Raw genomic sequence first — 17,281 nt, 5'->3', positions numbered from 1 at the left:
AAGCCTGTCTACATCAAACAATCTCGCAGCTGCGCACACGGCGCTGCAGGTTCTTTTGGGTGTGCAAACCGAAGACTGATGCTACTCGCTAAAGGCGCCGACGTCTTTCCGTACCCGCGGGGACGCTAGTGCATCGCACCCACCGTTCTTGTTTTCGCCTCTGCCCTCCAGCCTTTATAAAGCACCCGGCTGCTCTTCAACCACCTCAAGGTCCACTTCTGCGCACGACACACGTCTCTCTGCACTAGCAATACCTCTTTCTTCCTTGACGACCCAAGTCCAACCCCTCGGTACGTCTGTCCAGCGCCTTGCTGCCGCGCACCAGCCCCCCCACTGCCAGCCTCACTGACGCCGCCCAGACTTCCAACCTCACAACCCACCACCCACCTCATCATGGATTTCTCCGCTCCCCCCGCCCGTGGCTGCTACAACTGTATGTCCTGCCCTTTCCTCTAGCGCAAACGCGACACCTGCGACGCCGCTCCGCCTGCCCGCCTCTCGCACACACTCCATACAAAATTCGCATTAAGCTCTCACACACAGCGGGGACGGTTCGTTGAGCTGTAGATCCGAGTGGAGTCCTTGCGACGCCCACAACGAGCAGTCTTGGTCGAGCATCGCTCGCAAGCGCACTGCGACCGACCAAGATCACCGCACTGCGATGTGACCTTTTGTGAATCGCCACCTCTCCCATCACCCTGTATATTTGCCCTCTGCTTGTCTACGTTGTCTGGTTGTCGCGCCCCAAGGCCCGCAATGCTTCAACGTTGGGCCTGTTTCATCACCGCGCCAAACAACCGAGGGGAGTCTGAGCTAATCGAGGAGAAGGCGGCGATACCACCCACCAGGCCAGGGACTGCCCCACCAAGGGTAACCCCACCTGCTACAACTGCGGCGAGCAGGGCCACCTGAGCAGGGAGTGCCCCCAGCCTCAGGCTGAGAAGCCTTGCTACCGCTGCGGCAAGGTCGGCCACCTTTCCCGCGAGTGCCCCGAGGGTGGTGCTCCCGGCATGGGTGCTGGCCAGGAGTGCTACAAGTGCGGCAAGGTCGGCCACATCGCCCGTAACTGCAACACGTACGGCGCCGGCGGCGGTGGTTTCGGCGGTGGCTACGGCGGCGGCCAGGGTGGCGGCTTCGGTGGTCCTCGCGGTCAGACCTGCTACTCTTGCGGTGGCTACGGTCACATGTCCCGTGACTGCACGCAGGGCCAGAAGTGCTACAACTGTAAGTTCCCACTCCGTCCAAGACGCGACGCACCCGTTCTGACTGTACCATAGGCGGCGAGGTCGGCCATCTGTCCAGGGACTGCCCGTCCGAGACTTCCAACGAGCGCGTCTGCTACAAGTGCAAGCAGCCCGGCCACGTCCAGGCTGCCTGCCCCAACTAAGCAAGCCATCTCCTTGATGGCGCAAGTTTGAGGCTGGCTGCCGAGAAGAGGGTAGCGACGTAGTTGGATTCGACGGCGGCGAGCTTCGTTTGGCGAAGTGGAGCTGCATTCATGATTACGACCCTTTCCTTCTCTTTCTTGTAAGATCTTCCAGCCATGGATCGTCAGCTCTTTGCATGGCCTCTGCCTTACGAGCAGCATGAGCGAGTTTTTCCTTTTCCTTTTAATCATCATTGCTGCGACGGTGGATCAACGATCCAGGGACAGATTGGAACTCCGGGACAAGGACAAAAAACGATGGTAGGGGAAAAAAGGATTACTTATTCGAGATGAGCACCCACGGGTGCAGGTTTTGTTGGAGGTCTGGAGACACTCATCTTGCGGATAGCAGCGAGCATGGGCAACTAGGCGTCATTTTTCCTAGTCACAAAAAGAAGCGGTTGCGAACAACGATGACAAGCAGAAGACCGGTCAGACCAACGCCCGCTCGCTCGCGGGCGGCCAGGAGGCTTTAAATATGCGTGTGTGCACTTGCGCCAACATGGTGCTTTTCTCGTCATGGCACTTAGCTCGACACGTGGGGCGCTGGCGGGCTTTAGCGGTGATCGCGGGCTTCGCTGTCCGCCAAACGCCCTCTCGCCCAGCAGCGCATGACTCCCTTCGTTCCCGACCGGCGACCGCAGCCCGTTTCCCGCCCCAAAAAGAAGGCGACAGATCCCAGTGATGGTTGTCGATCGTCGGCCTGGTCCTTGGCGGCGTCAACTCATCAATCGCCGGCATGAGCTTGTACATACCTAGCGACACTTGCCCAGCGCTTGTAGAGATCCCTTCCTGCAGCTGCGATCCGACCGATGCTGACCCCGCCGACAAGGCTACGAACGCCGTGGACGTTTGGGACCTCGGCGGCAGGCAGATCACAGGCGGTAAGCTTCAGGCGGGCTTGCTCATGCGTCAAGGGAGCACCCAAGTGGCCTCGTACCTATCGCACAGGGCCTGGCGTGCCCCGCGGAGAGACGAAGAGGGATTATTCCAGGCCAGGCTGCCGTCATCACCGTCACGGTCACCGCCATCCCGGCACCCGGCAAGGGAGCCCGGTTGGTCGGGTCGGGCGGTTGGCACACAGACATTGCCTCAGCCAGGGGAGATGCGAAGGTAGGTCCCTTAACAGGCAGATGCAACGCCGGGCGTTGCAATTGGACAAGCTTCGTTGGAGGTGAGCTAGTGTACTTCGTACCGCGGCCAAGGCACTACTGGCGCAACGTCTACTCAGTACACCCCAACGGCGACCCGCCAACGCCTATATAGCAATTTTTCCTTCTCACGCTTGCAGACAAGACCTGTCGCCGCACAGCCCGCCACATGCGCCTACGTTTCCCAAATCGGGCTGACCATGACGGTCCTGGAGTGAGATGTCGTCCGGCGATTGCATATGCCGCTCATCAGTAACGCGTCACCTTGCGCCCCCATGGCTTCCGTAGGATGGAGCTGACGGCACAGACGTGGGCGGCAATCGAGCCAGCCGGGATGGGCAAAGCGAATGACGGAACAAGGTTCCATGGCACATGAAACAAGCAAACTTTAGGTTATTTCGTCGTCTGCCAGGCGTGCCGCCAGGTCCGCCGCGTGTCACCTTATGCCGAAACGGTAGTCCGATCATGACGATCCGCACAGCGTTCAGGCCGACGAGGTTTTGAAACGCACGCCCGAGCTGCCTTAAGAGCTCACGAATCGCTGCACTTTACCCGTAGCCAGGGTGCCAGGGCCAAACCCCTGGCATCTGCAGCCCACCACCTGCCGCTACCAAGGCCTCAGCATCATGAAGTCAAGGGCTGCGAAGAGAAGCTTTTGCCCGTCAGCCCCGTCCGCCCCGCCCGCCCCGTCCGCCCCGTCCGCCCCTCCCGTCTGCAGAGCGGCATGGGTGGCCCGGCGCCATCGCCTTCCGGATGCGCCCCGATGAGGACCTGTGCGCCTGTTTGCGCCCTGATTGCAGCCAGGCGCTGCCGATGACGGACCTGAATTGACTGGCAGGCAATGATGTGTGCGCCTGCCTGCCGTGTTGATCCGTCTTACGGGCTTTCTCCATATAGCCGTCTCTTTTATGCCTGCCGCCGCGGATCCTTATTTCTGCTCCTGCCCGTTAAAACCACCCCACGCCCAGCCTCGCTGCTATCCTGCATTCGCTCCTTTTGGTCTCTGTCGCCATCCATTTGCTCTTTGACGTGATTCTCTCCCCATCCTTTAGTCTTGTTTCCCGAGCCATGCTCGCTTCCACCAATGCGCCTGGAGCGCGCAATGCTCTCGCCGCCCTCGCCTTTTCCTTTTTCGCCTTGACCGCCGCCCAGGACAACACTACCGAGCCGCTGTCGACCTTCTATTCTGTATGTACAGTCTCTTCCAACTCTAGCTCGACCGCTGACGCTAAGACTGCTCACAGCGCCCGGACCTGACGCCTCCCGCGCTCACCTGCCACATCCACGAAGACGGCATCGCTCCAGGTATGCACTCACATGGCAGCCGCTTCCCCACAATGATCGACCTTTCAGCTAAGCTTAAGCATTAAGGTTACATCTTCATTGCGCCATACGGAGCCACGCAGTCTGGCCCTTACATCTACGATAAGTCTTGCGTAAGCGCCTGATGATCTCCCGAGCACGCAATCCGGGGCAACGTGTGCTAAGACCGCGAACAGAACCTTGTTTGGTCCGGATTTGGCTTTGCCGGCCCCGAGACGTCGCACGATGTGCAGGTTTGCACGTACAACGGCGAGGACCACCTATGCTTCATGCAAGGCAACCAGATGAAGGGCTACGCTCGCGGCCATGGATTGATTCTCGACAAGTCCTACACGATCGTCAAGTCCATCGAGGTTGGCGGCAGCGGCGTGCCGTCTGTGGACATGCACGAGTTCAACATGATCAACGACGGAGCCTCTGCGCTTGTCACTGCGTACATGACGATTCCGTACGACTTGGCCGACTTTGGCATCACCACCGGCGTCGGATACCTCCAGGATGGCACTTTCCAGGAAGTCGAAGTAGACACGGGCAAGGTGCTCTTTGAGTGGCGTGCCATTGACCACGTGCCGTTGAACGCTTCGTATGTGCTGCCGAACGCTTCGGATACCTCTGGCACCGGTCTTTCGCCCAGCTCGCCTTGGGACTGGTTGTACGTATTCGCCAACCATTTTTGTTGCTTCAAACATGCTGACTGGAAACTCAACAGCCATATCAACTCGGTCGACAAGTCTTCGTACTCCGACACTTATCTGATCTCAGCCCGCAGCGTCTCCTCCCTCTACAACCTCAACGCCACCGACGGCAGCATCATCTGGACGCTCAGCGCAGGCGGCGCCTTCACCGACTTCGACTGCACCAACTTCAACTTCTCCTACCAGCACGACGCACGCTTCGTGTCGGAGAACACGACGCACACGGTGCTCTCACTCTACGACAACGCCTCCAACGGCTTCAACCAGACGTCGCCCGAGTCGTCGGCCATGGTCGTGGCCCTCGACCACACGACCAACAAGGCGACGATGCTCACGCGCATCACGCCGCCGGCCGAGGCGGGCGGCATCGTGTCGTCGTCGCAGGGCAACACGCAGCTTCTGCCCAACGGCAACTTCTTCAACGGCTGGGGCAACGTCGACGCGCTGTCGGAGCACGCCGCCGACGGCACCCCGCTGCTGTACGCCACGTGGGGCGCGTATCCGGTCATGAACTACCGCGCCTGGACCTTCAACTGGACGGCGACGCCCAAGACGGAGCCCGCCGTGTACGCCTTTGCGCGCAACGCCACCGCCGCCGCGTCCACGGCCGTCTTCGTGTCGTGGAACGGCGCGACGGACGCCGTCGGCTGGCGCTTCTACGGCGGCGACGCGCCCGACGCGCTCACGCAGGCGATCGGGACCAAGGATAAGGAAGGCTTCGAGACGGCGTTCAGCGCGCAGGGGTTCAGCAAGTACGTGGCGGTCGAGGCGCTGGATGCGGCCGGCCGGGTGCTGAGCAGGAGCTCGCCGCTCAAGACGTTCGTGCCCAACCAGGCGTATGCGGAGTTGTGCAGCGATGTCGGTTGTCCCGAGGCGACGTCGTATTCTGATTGAGAGGTAATGAGGTGGAATGCGGTCGCGACGATAACGACAACAACAACAACGATAGGTGATGGTGGTGAGTTGCGGTCAGGGGCTGTGGCGCTGGTTGCAGGGATGGCTTGGATTGCGGCGCTGGGGGCCGTGGTGTTGGTTCAGGGTGGTTAGTCGTTTGGAGAGGTGGTGGAGGGTGAGGCGTTTGGTTCTTGTACATACATTTTGGTGAGTATACTTTTTGGTTGGTAGGGGAGAGAGGTCGGAAGGAGGCGGAGGATGTGGTGATGCCGTATGAGTCCGTTTGCGTAAGGTATCTCGAATATCTTGTATGTGGTAATAAACGATAGCAGATTAACCTTCGATTTCACACGAAAAATTAAGTTTATGCTTAAACGTCTCTCTTGGGAATGTGCATGGTGATGTATAGAAAGTTTGCTTCCATGAACCACGGGTCGTCTAGGGGAAAAGACTACCGTTGCCATTCATCCCTCGGTAATGTTTGTATGCTCATGTATTATGTGATGGATTGAGCGCGGATAATATCACATATATATATATATATATAGAATAGTAGTAGGCAGGCCGTTCACATCATGTTCTCATCACTTCCTTTTCAGGATAAAGAAAAAGGCGACAGCCAACACTCTCAAGGCAAACCTCCTCTTCCCCGCTTCCCACCCACTCCTCCCGTCCATCTCACTCTCACTCTCACCCACCTTCCACCCTCGCTCTTCCACCCACCCACCAGCACTCCTCTGATCTACAGCCCCCGCTCCCCACCCACCTCAAAAAAAACACGACCCCAGACCCGCAAAGACGCTCGTCCCAACCGTCATCATCACCGTCATCATCGTCACCCCCGCCATGTCCATCGCCGCACCACCGTTGTTGCGGCTGCCATTGGTGCCACCGGCACCGCCGCCGCTGCCGCCGCCTTTCTTCGGTTCGGGTGCAGGCTCAGGCGCGGCTGCGGGAACGGGGTCGGCAGCTGCGAGGAGGATGATTTGGCTGACGAGGAGGATGGCGAGCAGGGTTGTTGCTATGCGGGAGGAGGAGGTGGTGGTGGTGGAGGGCATGGTTGGTTGGTTGGAAGGGTTTTATTTCTCTTTCTCTTGGTGGTCTTTCGACGTTGTGGTTGCAGCGTAGGATGGAGAGGGAAAAGAAGGAAAGGGAGAGAGATGGTCGTAACAGGCGTGAGGTATAATTGTTTGTGAGATGGTCGCTGACAGTTGCGAGGCGGCGGATGATCAGAGCTTTGTAGATTTTGGGTGAAGGGCAAAAGCAGGGATAATGGACGTGGTTGTACGGTATGACGTGGACTGTGTGTTCCTCATCTATCCTGGCAGAGCGTGCTTGGCGATTTGGCGAAGCAAGCTTTTGGCTGTGCTGCGGTAGAGGCAATTGGCGGAAGCTTGGGGTGGGGGCCGCTGACAGGCACAAATGTATGTGGGTAAGGGCTTAGCGTGTCAATCGACCTTCCGCAGCGGCTGGGCCGCCTTGTGAATTCATTCATCCGGACTGGGGCGAAAAGTGCGGTATGGTGCTCTGGTGAGCTCTAGGGCTGCGCTCGAGTTGGGGAAATGGTGATGGTGGCTTGGAGGCGGTGCAGTGTGGCTGGTGCCCGCAGCAATCAGTCGCGTTCCGTCGCGTCTTCCCGACGCGCTCCAGTCTCCATCCTCACAGCAACTGCCCAGCGACACCCATCGAGCGTGCTCTACGCGACTGCGCCACAAAATAAATGGACGAGCCTATGATTGACGCGCAGGATGTCGCGCAAGAGACTCCGGCTGACGATGTCTTCCGCGCGCCTTCGATCAAGACGGAGGATATCCTGAAGGGCGCTTCTTATGCTCACTACTCGCCCATCCCGGAGGTCATTGCCAACGACATGACGACCGAGTGCGTGCTCGGCGTCGATGAGGCCGGCAGGGGTCCCGTCCTCGGTAAGCTCGAGGCCATCTCAACCACTCGTCGACGCCGTGTCTGACATATGTGCCCAGGCCCCATGGTGTACGCGCTGCTCTACCTGCCGCTCTCGGACCACCGCTCGCTGCTGGCCGAGACGCACCACTTCGACGACTCCAAGGTGCTCACGCCGGCGGTGCGCTCGGCGCTGATGGAGAAGCTGTGCACGGCGGACACGGACCTGCACCGCCGCTGCGGCTGGGCCGCCAAGGTCATGTCGGCGCGCGACATCTCGGCCGGCATGCTCAAGGCGGGCGGCACGTACAACCTCAACGCCCAGGCCATGGACGCCACCGTCGAGCTGATCGAGCGCGTCTTCGCCGCCGGCGTCAACGTCAAGGAGATCTACATCGACACCATCGGCCAGCCCGCCGCCTACCAGCGCCGGCTCGAGCGCATCTTCCCCACCGTCCACATCACCGTCGCCAAAAAGGCCGACTCGCTGTACCCCTGCGTGTCTGCCGCCTCCGTCTGCGCCAAGGTCACGAGGGACGCCGCCCTGGACGTCTGCTACGAGACGTATGCTTCGAGTGCCGCCGAGACGGTTGCCGCCGACGGCTGGGGCTCGGGGTACCCGTCGGATGCGAGATGCTCGGGGTGGTTGAAGCGCAACATGGATCCCTTCTTCGGCTGGGGGGCCGAGTGCCGCTTTAGCTGGGGAACCGCCAAGGACATGCTGGAGGACAAGAAAAGCGGGCTCAAGGTCGACTGGCCGGTGGAGGAGGACGAGGGCCAGAACATCTCGTCGTATTTCTCCGGCTTGCAGGATGACCAGGGTGACGAGCTGTCGAATTGGTTCGGCAAGCGCGTCACTGAAGAGGTCTTCTGAGCCCAGCCCGGACTTCGCGTCAGCGCCACTTTCAAGCTTCTTGCCTGTCTGTCAGCTTGAGTAGGATGGAGCAGGTTGCGGCTCGATTCTAGCGCGGGGCGCCAGTCTTCCGCTCTTGAAAAAGTGCAAAGACTCGACATCGAACACGGCAACGAATATCACTGAAGCTCCACTCTATCAGCAAGCTTATCCAGCAGGGTTGACTGGGCTCTCTAAGCACAGGTACAGCGCAGCCGCTTCGACGTGCTGCTCGCCGTGTCTGAGTGGAAAGAGATGCTCGAGAGCTAGTTGTCTAATCGTGGCTCACCCTTGGTGTCGGAACTATATTTTAATTGCCGAAAAAACCCGTCTAGCGACGCTTGCGAGCAGCTCAGTTGAAGCCGCGCTGATCTACTCCTTTTATCTTTTCCGCGGAATTTGACGAAAATACTGTAAGATGTAAACCACAACGGTGATGGATCACTCTCGATTGGTTTGGAAATGGTGACTTGGTCTTCAAAAAAGCAGTCAGTATTAGCTGCCTTTCATCAAGCAAACGATGACCTTCCAAGGCATCATGTGGATCGTTGTTCAAGAAGGTCAGGAGGCCCGTGTCGCACGTGCTCCATAGAGAGCCCGAATATCAGATTCTACGGCACTTCACTAAATATTCTCCTCTGTATGCCAGATTTGTTCCTATGGTCGAAAACATGCGTGTATGCTCTTCTGGATATTTTGTAGATGGCAATGTTAGTACGTACGCTATCTACAGCACACCGAAAGGTTCAGTTCCCTGACACACACATCTTTCCTCTCTCTCTCTCTCTCTCCACCTATTTTTTTCTTCCCCTATTCCATTTAACCAAACATCTTCCCAGTCTTCTTGCTCTTGAACGCATTCCTCTTGCTCCTCGCGATCCTCGGCTCGTCCCTGCCCTCCAACACGGGCTTCCGCCACTGCACGCCCCTGCGCGCCAGCGCCGCGTCCTGGTTCAAGCTCTCAAAGCTCGTCGCGTACGTGGCGACGGCGTGCGCAATGGCCTGGGCGTTGAGCACGAAAGCCTCCATGTCCAGGTTGTCGGTCGTGTCGCCGGCGGCGTGGTAGTTGACGTCGTAGGCGACGCCGGCCTCGCCGCCGAACAGGGCCTGCTCCTCTTCCGTCTTGATGCCCTCGGCGCCGGTGAAGACGCCGCCGCAGGCGACGCCGGCGTCGAGGAAGGGCCCGTAGTCGGAGCGGCCGTCGAACTCGGCGGGGACGCTGGCGACGCCGCGCGCGGCGTAGTAGTCGACGAAGAGGGCCTCGGCCTCGGCGGAGCCGGCGGGGCCGGACGTGTTGAAGGCGGAGCCGTCGCCGTCGTAGACGGCGTAGATGTAGTTGGGCGAGGCGATCATGTCGAAGTCGAGCATGAGGCGCAGCTTGGCGAGCTCGGCGGCGGGCAGGGTCTCGACGTAGTACGTGGAGCCGAGGAGGCCTTCTTCCTCGCCCGACCACCACGCGAAGCGGACCGAGTTGGTGGTGGTGTAGTTGGAGAGTTGGAGCGCGATCTCGAGGATGCCGGTGGTGCCGCTGCCGTCGTCGTTGATGCCCGGCCCGGCGGCGACCGAGTCGGAGTGGCCCGAGAGGATGAGCGTGTTGTTTTGGTCGCCGCCACGGGTTTGGGCGAGGACGTTGTAGCTGTGGAGGGTGTCAGTGTTGATTGTCCTCACCATCCCTCTGTCGATCGTAGGTTTCCACTCCTCTTCTTTCGTGTGGAGGAGTGTAAGGAGGGGCTCTTCACTTACGTCGTAGCGTTCTCGATCACGGTGGCAACGTAGAGGTCGGCGACAGGCGACGCACCGCCGGCGATCTCGTCGACCAGCTCGAGGCCAAGGGCATTGGAGATTCCGACCGTAGGCACGTACGGGCCCTCCTCGCGGGGCGTGCCCAGCGTGCCGGACAGATTACCCTCGACGTTGTTGTAGATGACGGCGCCGACGGCACCGGCGAGGCCTGCGTAGACTGACTTGAGGCCGAACTCGCAGGTGCCACGCGAGATGAGGGCGACGTTGCCCGAGACCTCAGAGGGGTAGTCGGACTTCATATTTGGGTTCACAAAGTCAGCTTATGCTTCTTCACTCCTTAGTTCTCTTTTGATCCTGAAGAGATACAAATGACGGTCAGAAGAGGGCAGACTTGATGCATACCTGATCACAACCGGAGTTCGAGACAGCCACGAGGGGTGCGGAGACGTTGCCGCTGGTCGCGTACTCCATCAGGGCGGCCTCGGTGATGTTGGCGCCGTCGATGGCGAGGGAGGCCTCGCCACTGACCTGCACAACCGACGACCACGGCTGCAGCGTCACGTCGTAGTAGTCGCCCAGGGCGGTGAGCGTCTCGTAGATGTACGTCACCGTGTCGTTGTGCGCCTGGCCGCCCATGATGCGGTTGCGCTCCGGGTAGGCGTACGCGAAGCTCTGGAGCTTCTCCTCATGCCCCAGCAGCGCGTCGCCCGAGATGGTGGCCTGGAGCTCCTCCTGTAGAATCAAATTGGTGTGTTAGAAACGCATTCCTTCTTTCTTCCTCGTTCCTTCTGGAAGGTGTTGGGACATGGACGCACTGAGGTCACGGCCGGGCGCCAGACGCTACGAGGCTTGGGCGCCGGCTTCCATGCGTACGGGTTGGGAGCAGCGACGGCGAGATGCGTCAATGCGCCAACGGCGACGGCAGAACGGAGGGCAGACCGCATCTTGTGGAGACAACGAGTGGAAGTAGAGGGCTAGCAGAGACAGGCGCAATTGACAAACCCGCACACACGACAGCAGCAGAAGCCGGTGGACCAAGAACACGCCGGTTTTTATACATGTACTCGGAGCCCTGTCACGGGCGGCCCGTGTTTCCCCTGGCTAAAACATACTTTGGCATCGATCACGGCGGCGTCGGACAGATTGGTGTGACTTGCATCCGAGATGCTGGGGTTACACGCAGTCGTACGGATAGGCGGCGGCAGCACTGCCTAGACGAGCCTCACCCGGCCGAGGGGCAGGCAGGCGAATATTCCACGAAACGGCACTTTGGCTGCATCAGGGAGGAGATGTCGCTGAAGGAGCGAGGAGGACGGGTCAACGCCAAGAAAAGGCGGGCATGGGCTGAGGAGGGGAGCCAGCTCGGTTGCGTGATAGAGCGGAATGGCAGAGAAATGGACAGGGCCAAGAAAGGCCAAGATGCACGAGATAGAGGAACAGCTTGGCGGCCATCTAGACTTATCTGCCACCTGCCGTTTTCGGTAGTGGTGTGGAAGCTGAGGATGGCGAGAAAGAGAGGCGGATGCAGAGAAGAGGCTGCAGCACGCGGGGCGGGAGCTGCCTTTGGGACGAGACTTGGTATTGATGGATTATTGCGTGTGCAGATTGGCGCGCAAGTACGTCGTAGATAGGCTCCAGAGGCTGAGTCGGGGACAGACGCAGGGGCCTTCGAGATATCGTATGGAGGAAATCATGACCGGCCGAGACGACACACGGCAGGCATGGCCGAAGAGCAATGGCGAGATGACCTGGCGAGATGACCTGGCGTCATCTGCGCGTCGATGATATGCGGCCGCGGAAGCTGCAGGCCGGAGCACGCAGCATGGGGCATTCGCGTAATAGTGCCCAGGGCCATGGCGCCAGCTCGCGGCGAGGCTTGATGGCTGCAACAACACTCTTCGCAGTCTTGTCCAAAACGCTTGGATCGACTGCTCCAGCACATGATGGCGTCTTTTTCTTGCACTCGTCCTGGCCGGCCGATCGTCGCGCAAATGCTGCCTAGGACCTCGGCTCGTTGCGCCCAGCACGCGCGACCGCGTCCACCTCCGCCCATCACAGCACTGTAATGGCTACGCCGAGCTGCTAGACGTCACAAGGAAGCGAGTCGATCCCGCCAGCTGTCGTTTTATACCGACGCTTCCCGCCCACCATGTCAGCGTCAGGCAAGCTGCCCGTCATCGCCGCCATCGCAGGAGCCGGCGCATCTCTCGCTGCCATGGCCTCGTCCTCCACCCTACGCGCCTTCCTGTCGCGCCTCCTGGGCATCAGCGCTCCGGGAGGGACATGGAGGCTGATCGCCCTGATCCTGGCTGCCATCAACCTCAAGAACCTCCCGTTCATGTGGCACGTAAGCATCACCACTTCCATCCCCACGACGAAACCCCCATACTCACCCAGCACCCTCCAGATCCGCCTCTTCCGCGGCCTCGTCTACCAGCTCTACCTGCAACCCACGCCTCTGCCCCCGCGCGCCCTCTTCCAACCCATCGTCACCTCCACCCGCACGCCCCTCACCGAATGCGACTACAACCTGCACAAGTCCAACTCGACCTACTTCTCCGACCTCGACATCTCGCGCACCCACCTCGTCACCGCGCTCCTCCGCCAGGGCATCCGCAGCATCAACAAGCCCCCCAAGGATGGATCCGAGCCAGACACGCGCCCGGGCAACTTCGCCATCGCCCTCGGCGGCATCACCTGCCACTTCCGGCGCGAGGTGGCGCCGTACGCCCGCTTCGAGATCTGGACCCGCCTGCTGTGCTGGGACCGCAAGTGGCTCTATCTCGTCTCGCACCTGGTGCGCCCGGGCGTCGCCGAGCCGCCCGCGTCATACACGCTGCAGCCGTGGCGCCGGCGTCGGGGAGGAGGAGGAGGAGGAGGAGGAGGAGGACGAGGAAAAAAGGATGAGGACGAGGACGAGGAAGCACGGCGGAAGAAGCTCAACGCCGCCGTGTACGCCACCAGCATCGCCAAGTACGTCGTCAAGAAGGGCCGCTGGACCGTGCCGGCCGAGCAGGCGCTGCTGAACTCGGGCCTGTTGCCCGGCCCGCGCCCGCAGGAGCTGGGCTCGCTCGAGAGCAATGCCGATTCCCCGCCTCCTCCTCCTCCCGTTGCTGCTGCTGCCACCAGTGGCGCCGTGGATGGCTCCTATGTCTTGCCCACCCTCGCGCCGCGCGCTGGCGACGACGACGACGCAGCCGACGACCAGTGCGAGTTGACGTGGCCCGAGATCGAGGCCGAGCGGCAGCGCGGGATGAAGCTGGCGGAGCTGTTCGCCGGCCTCGATGAGGCGCACTTTGAGTTCACGGGGGGCAAGGATGGTGTCTTGGGAGAGTACTCCGATATGCTTACGCCGTTTTGGTGAAGGAGATGCGCTCCCTGCCCGTTCATCTATCTTTGGTCTATAGATATTTGTTTTACGAGATGAAGACTTGGCTTTATGAAAGATGATTAGACGTGATACCTCAATTTAGATATCCTGGTTTGCTTATTGTCTCCCGGAAGCTTTTGCGATAGATAATTGGCTGATGGCTCTTTGCCGACCAAAATATGCTTTGGCGACGTTATAGCATTCATGATCTGCGGTATCCCGCATCCCTTCACCGTCCTGTATTCTGTTACAATCTGGGACCCATGCCCCTCTCACAGTCGAAAGGGCCAGTGCCTCTAGATCTGAAGGGGAAAAAAAATACATGCTTCCTTCCATTGCATCAGAGCCAATACTTACTCTCGCTTTCCATAACAATCACAAAGCGACCACGTTTTCGCAGCAAGCAATACACCTTTCAACAGCGAACCAAAGATCAAGAAACTAATCATGTTCTATTTCTACCAGACGACATCAAAAACGCCGGTCACCAAGCCGGACTTTCAAAAGAAGAAAGGAGGCACAGAGAAATCTTGCCTGAAATGCGCCTCCAACCACTCGGCGACCGAACCAGATAAGTGTTCTTGAAAGATCGTTGGCAGAAAGCGGGCAACAAGCGACGAAGTACACCGAGAAACACTCCCAAAAGTCAGTCCCCTCCCAGCTCCAATTCGCGGTCCCTACGGATTCATGAGATTGTCATGATCCACTCCCTGGAAATCCCAAAAAAAAACTCCCCCACGTTCCCGTCGTGGCTAGACGACGGTCCACGTTTGATCCAAAAGGAAAAAAAAATAATTCCCCCGCGTTCCCAGAATGGTGGCCAAGAGGGACGCCTGGTTCACCCACCCATCGTTAGGTAGTAAAAATCCATATGCTCCGTCCATCTCTGGGTCGAAACGCCTTACGCGAGAAACAAGAGAATGATAAAAAAAGACGATGAAGCCAAAAAAAAGTAGAGGTAGGCAGACATAATAACTCCGTCGTCCGGCTTTGCAATCTATACCAGCATGTTCAAACTCCCCCCTTCGATGAAGAGAACTATGTCCGAGAAAGGCCTTCCGTTTCGCCGTTGCCGAAGGAGAATGCAAGCGGCCGAGCAAGCGTGATCATGATCCCGAGAGTGCAAGGGGAAACTGGATACCACTCCATACTAATGCCTACGAGACTCCTCACCGAAGAGCTGCCCGGCGTCGGGGCAGTACCTGCTCTGTCCCGTACCTTGCGAGCCCACTTCACTTCCCCAGCAGACGATCAGCCCGTCCAGGATGAAGCCGAGCACGCCTTCAAATGCGCCGAGGACGCTCCAGCCGATTGCAGCTGCGATCATCCCGACGATGTACGCGTAGTAGCTGCCGTGATGCTTGGAACCGGCGAGCTCCAGCGAGTGGGCGGTACCGGCCCAGCCACCGAATCCTAGAGCCATGCACATCACGAAGCGTGTTGCGTGCAGCAACAACTTCGCCAAGCGGTAGGGAACGAGTTCATGGCCAGACGGTGATGAGAAGGAACGCGGCGTCAAGGTTGTTGTGGGCCTTGAATGCGAGACGAAGGAGAGTTGGCGAAGTCCGTGTGCTGCACGACGAAGATCCATCGAGTGAATCGAGGCGTAAGTAAGCGTGAGCGGGTTCGTGAGCATCACCGCGGAAGTTGGAATAAACTGGTATAAGCAAAGGCTCACGAAAGCAGCAAAGCGGCGAGGTAGGACCATGAGAGGGAGCCGGAGGGCGATCGTCAAGAAAGTCGAAAGGCAGATGGAGCCAAACATGGTGCCAACGGCATGCCAGAAAGATGCTTGAGCAACTTGGCGGCTTGTTGGCTTTGGCGTCGCGTAGCGGTGGAAGTACCATTGACTCACGGTGGCCGCCGTCAACGATCGTTGAATCCCTGCGATGATTGAAGAGGTCCACAGGAAGAAGATGATGTAGAAAGCGCCAAGCCACCAGGTACTGAAATCGATAACCCAAAGGGTGATTTTACCATCACTCCTGTGACCCTCGAGGAATAGCCGGGTGAAAAGGCCTATCCAAATCCATGTCCATAGCACGGTAAACGCAAGAACAGCCATGCCGACAACGACCAGAGCTGAGCATTCCGCAAGTACCCGGCTCGCAAGCTGTAATATGCGAGTTGCCTTATCGATCGATCGCCGTCCTTGGTATACCATGTGGATCCAAAGAACCGCGCAAACGCCTGGAACAAAGGATGTCCAACGCATGGCCTTATCCTGGAAAGTTGTTTCTGACCCCTTGAAGCTTGAAATGAAGGGGTATAGGAAGAACGATGTAAGAATGATGGGCACGCCCAAAGTGATGAGCTGCACCAGCGGTTGAGCAAAGTATGACAAGCATGCTAGCCAAAGCCCTGCCACAATCATGGATACGAGCGTATAGACTGAAAGCAAATGAAATGACGAATGCAGCGTGGAATAGATGGTGTCTCCCAGCGGCAGCTTCTTGCCTGGTGCCGAGGTGTGCAGCCAAACGAGAAATGTCGTCCCCAAGAAGGCGGCGAGGCAAATGAGATACAAATACGACCAAAAACTGTCGTATCGTTCCTCTTGTTCCTCGGGTACGATGGTGACGACGGTTTCGCGGTCTGGGCTTGCTGGCCTTGGATCCTGCAAGAGAGCCTCCTCATCTGTTTCCAGGGGTATCGGCAGCGTGTTGCGTAACGGGTTACGGGGCGGATTGATCCCTTGGGCTCGAGGAATGTGCTGATATGCTGGCGGAGCATCTTGGTCATCGTCTGAGTAGTCGTCGTGGAACTCATCTCCGCTATCCTTCGCCGTCGAGGCCAGTTCTACATCGACAAGTTTGCCCTTCCCCTTGCTGCTTGGGGCACTCGCTTCGGAGCCGCTGGCACTCCGTTCTCGACCTTCGGCTTCTTGAATAGGCTGCACGGTAGGCTCTCGGCCTCTTACTGTCGCCCTGCTCCCCCTCCACGAGCTTCTGATTCCCCTAGCAAACGGAGTTCCATCATCGCCATCTTCACCCCCGTGGCTGTGCTCAGACTTCGATGCGCGCTCGTGGTCGTCCATATCGGAGGAGTCGGTCAAATGGCTCCCCCCAAACTGGCGGCGCGATTTTTGAAGGGCGTAAAAATCGGCGACCTCGCGTTCGTGCTCCAAGCCGTCATCCTCTTCCCGAAAGTCGTCGGTGGCAGAGTAAAAAAGCGGAGCGGGGCCGGAAGTGCGCGAGGCGAAAGGAAAGCGCGAGACCTGCGAGGCGCTGGGCCCATACGGGTTGGGCATGTTGGGACGCTGCAGATAGGACCGTGAGGGCTGGTATCGGGAGGAGGCTTGGTTGGGGCCGCGGTGCCGACTAGGGCGGGATGGATGCTGCGAAGGTTCTCCGTTCTCTTGTCCACCGAGCAGACGCGACTGCGACTGCGCGAGAAAGCGCGAGGCATCTGTTTTGGCGGCGGAGCGCACATGTCAGTCACGCGAACGTGGTTGTGGGCAGGTGAGACAGCTTCGATCACCTGCCTGGCGCAGCGGGCGATAAGGGCTGCCGCGACCTACATTCGGAGAACATGATGTCTTATGCACGGGCAGCTGCTAGTGTGGCGCGGTGCAGCTGGCCGCGGTGGACGTCGGTGGGAAGCAAGCGCGTGGGAGCGCAGAGGGAGGTGCTCGCGGAGGAGAGGCCGGCGAGTCGGTGAGTTCGGGTTGAAGGCGCGGTGGTGGCAGTGGTCGAGCTTCGCTCCGGCTGGCGATCGGCTGCCTCGGGCGGTGACGTCGGGGCCCTGGGCAGATGGAGGTGCGGCGGAGAGGAATGCGATCGTCCTAGGGAGGTGGAGGAGGAGGAGGATTGGGAGGCCGCAGGCGAAGAGTGAGGCTCGCGGCGTCGGAGCCGGGACAGGGCGTGGACGGCGACGGCAGCTGCG

General features: G+C 59.2%; 7 protein-coding genes across 7 annotated transcripts; 4 read left to right on the top strand and 3 right to left on the bottom strand.

The window, feature by feature from the left end:
- Window positions 1-393: 393 nt before the first annotated feature.
- BKCO1_4700025 (zinc knuckle domain protein) lies at window positions 394-1,387 on the top strand (the record flags this gene model as incomplete). Its single annotated transcript, XM_020276375.1, has 3 exons — window positions 394-433; window positions 829-1,224; window positions 1,278-1,387. 3 exons carry the CDS (start codon window positions 394-396, stop codon window positions 1,385-1,387), a joined length of 546 nt encoding a protein of 181 aa, XP_020127750.1.
- A 2,258-nt stretch (window positions 1,388-3,645) lies between these two features.
- On the top strand, window positions 3,646-5,489 carry BKCO1_4700024 (arylsulfotransferase protein; the record flags this gene model as incomplete). Its single annotated transcript, XM_020276374.1, has 5 exons — window positions 3,646-3,765; window positions 3,822-3,882; window positions 3,949-4,013; window positions 4,077-4,552; window positions 4,610-5,489. 5 exons carry the CDS (start codon window positions 3,646-3,648, stop codon window positions 5,487-5,489), a joined length of 1,602 nt encoding a protein of 533 aa, XP_020127749.1.
- A 767-nt stretch (window positions 5,490-6,256) lies between these two features.
- BKCO1_4700023 (uncharacterized protein) lies at window positions 6,257-6,547 on the bottom strand (the record flags this gene model as incomplete). The annotated part of the gene is made up of 1 exon (XM_020276373.1): window positions 6,257-6,547. The coding sequence occupies one exon, from the start codon at window positions 6,545-6,547 to the stop codon at window positions 6,257-6,259; it is 291 nt and encodes a 96-aa protein (XP_020127756.1).
- A 662-nt stretch (window positions 6,548-7,209) lies between these two features.
- Window positions 7,210-8,265, top strand: BKCO1_4700022 (ribonuclease h2 subunit a; the record flags this gene model as incomplete). Its single annotated transcript, XM_020276372.1, has 2 exons — window positions 7,210-7,414; window positions 7,472-8,265. 2 exons carry the CDS (start codon window positions 7,210-7,212, stop codon window positions 8,263-8,265), a joined length of 999 nt encoding a protein of 332 aa, XP_020127755.1.
- An 837-nt stretch (window positions 8,266-9,102) lies between these two features.
- On the bottom strand, window positions 9,103-10,970 carry BKCO1_4700021 (aminopeptidase y; the record flags this gene model as incomplete). The annotated part of the gene is made up of 4 exons (XM_020276371.1): window positions 9,103-9,919; window positions 10,027-10,319; window positions 10,429-10,758; window positions 10,842-10,970. 4 exons carry the CDS (start codon window positions 10,968-10,970, stop codon window positions 9,103-9,105), a joined length of 1,569 nt encoding a protein of 522 aa, XP_020127754.1.
- Window positions 10,971-12,175: 1,205 nt separating this feature from the next.
- BKCO1_4700020 (capsule polysaccharide biosynthesis protein) lies at window positions 12,176-13,390 on the top strand (the record flags this gene model as incomplete). Its single annotated transcript, XM_020276370.1, has 1 exon — window positions 12,176-13,390. The coding sequence occupies one exon, from the start codon at window positions 12,176-12,178 to the stop codon at window positions 13,388-13,390; it is 1,215 nt and encodes a 404-aa protein (XP_020127753.1).
- Window positions 13,391-14,546: 1,156 nt separating this feature from the next.
- Window positions 14,547-16,646, bottom strand: BKCO1_4700019 (choline transporter-like protein; the record flags this gene model as incomplete). Its single annotated transcript, XM_020276368.1, has 1 exon — window positions 14,547-16,646. The coding sequence occupies one exon, from the start codon at window positions 16,644-16,646 to the stop codon at window positions 14,547-14,549; it is 2,100 nt and encodes a 699-aa protein (XP_020127757.1).
- Window positions 16,647-17,281: the final 635 nt, after the last annotated feature.

This window comes from Diplodia corticola (genome assembly GCF_001883845.1).
Source record: "Diplodia corticola strain CBS 112549 chromosome Unknown scaffold47, whole genome shotgun sequence".
NCBI lineage: Eukaryota > Fungi > Ascomycota > Dothideomycetes > Botryosphaeriales > Botryosphaeriaceae > Diplodia > Diplodia corticola.
Note: the sequence above shows the minus strand (reverse complement) of the source record. Positions and strands in the feature narration are given on the sequence as shown.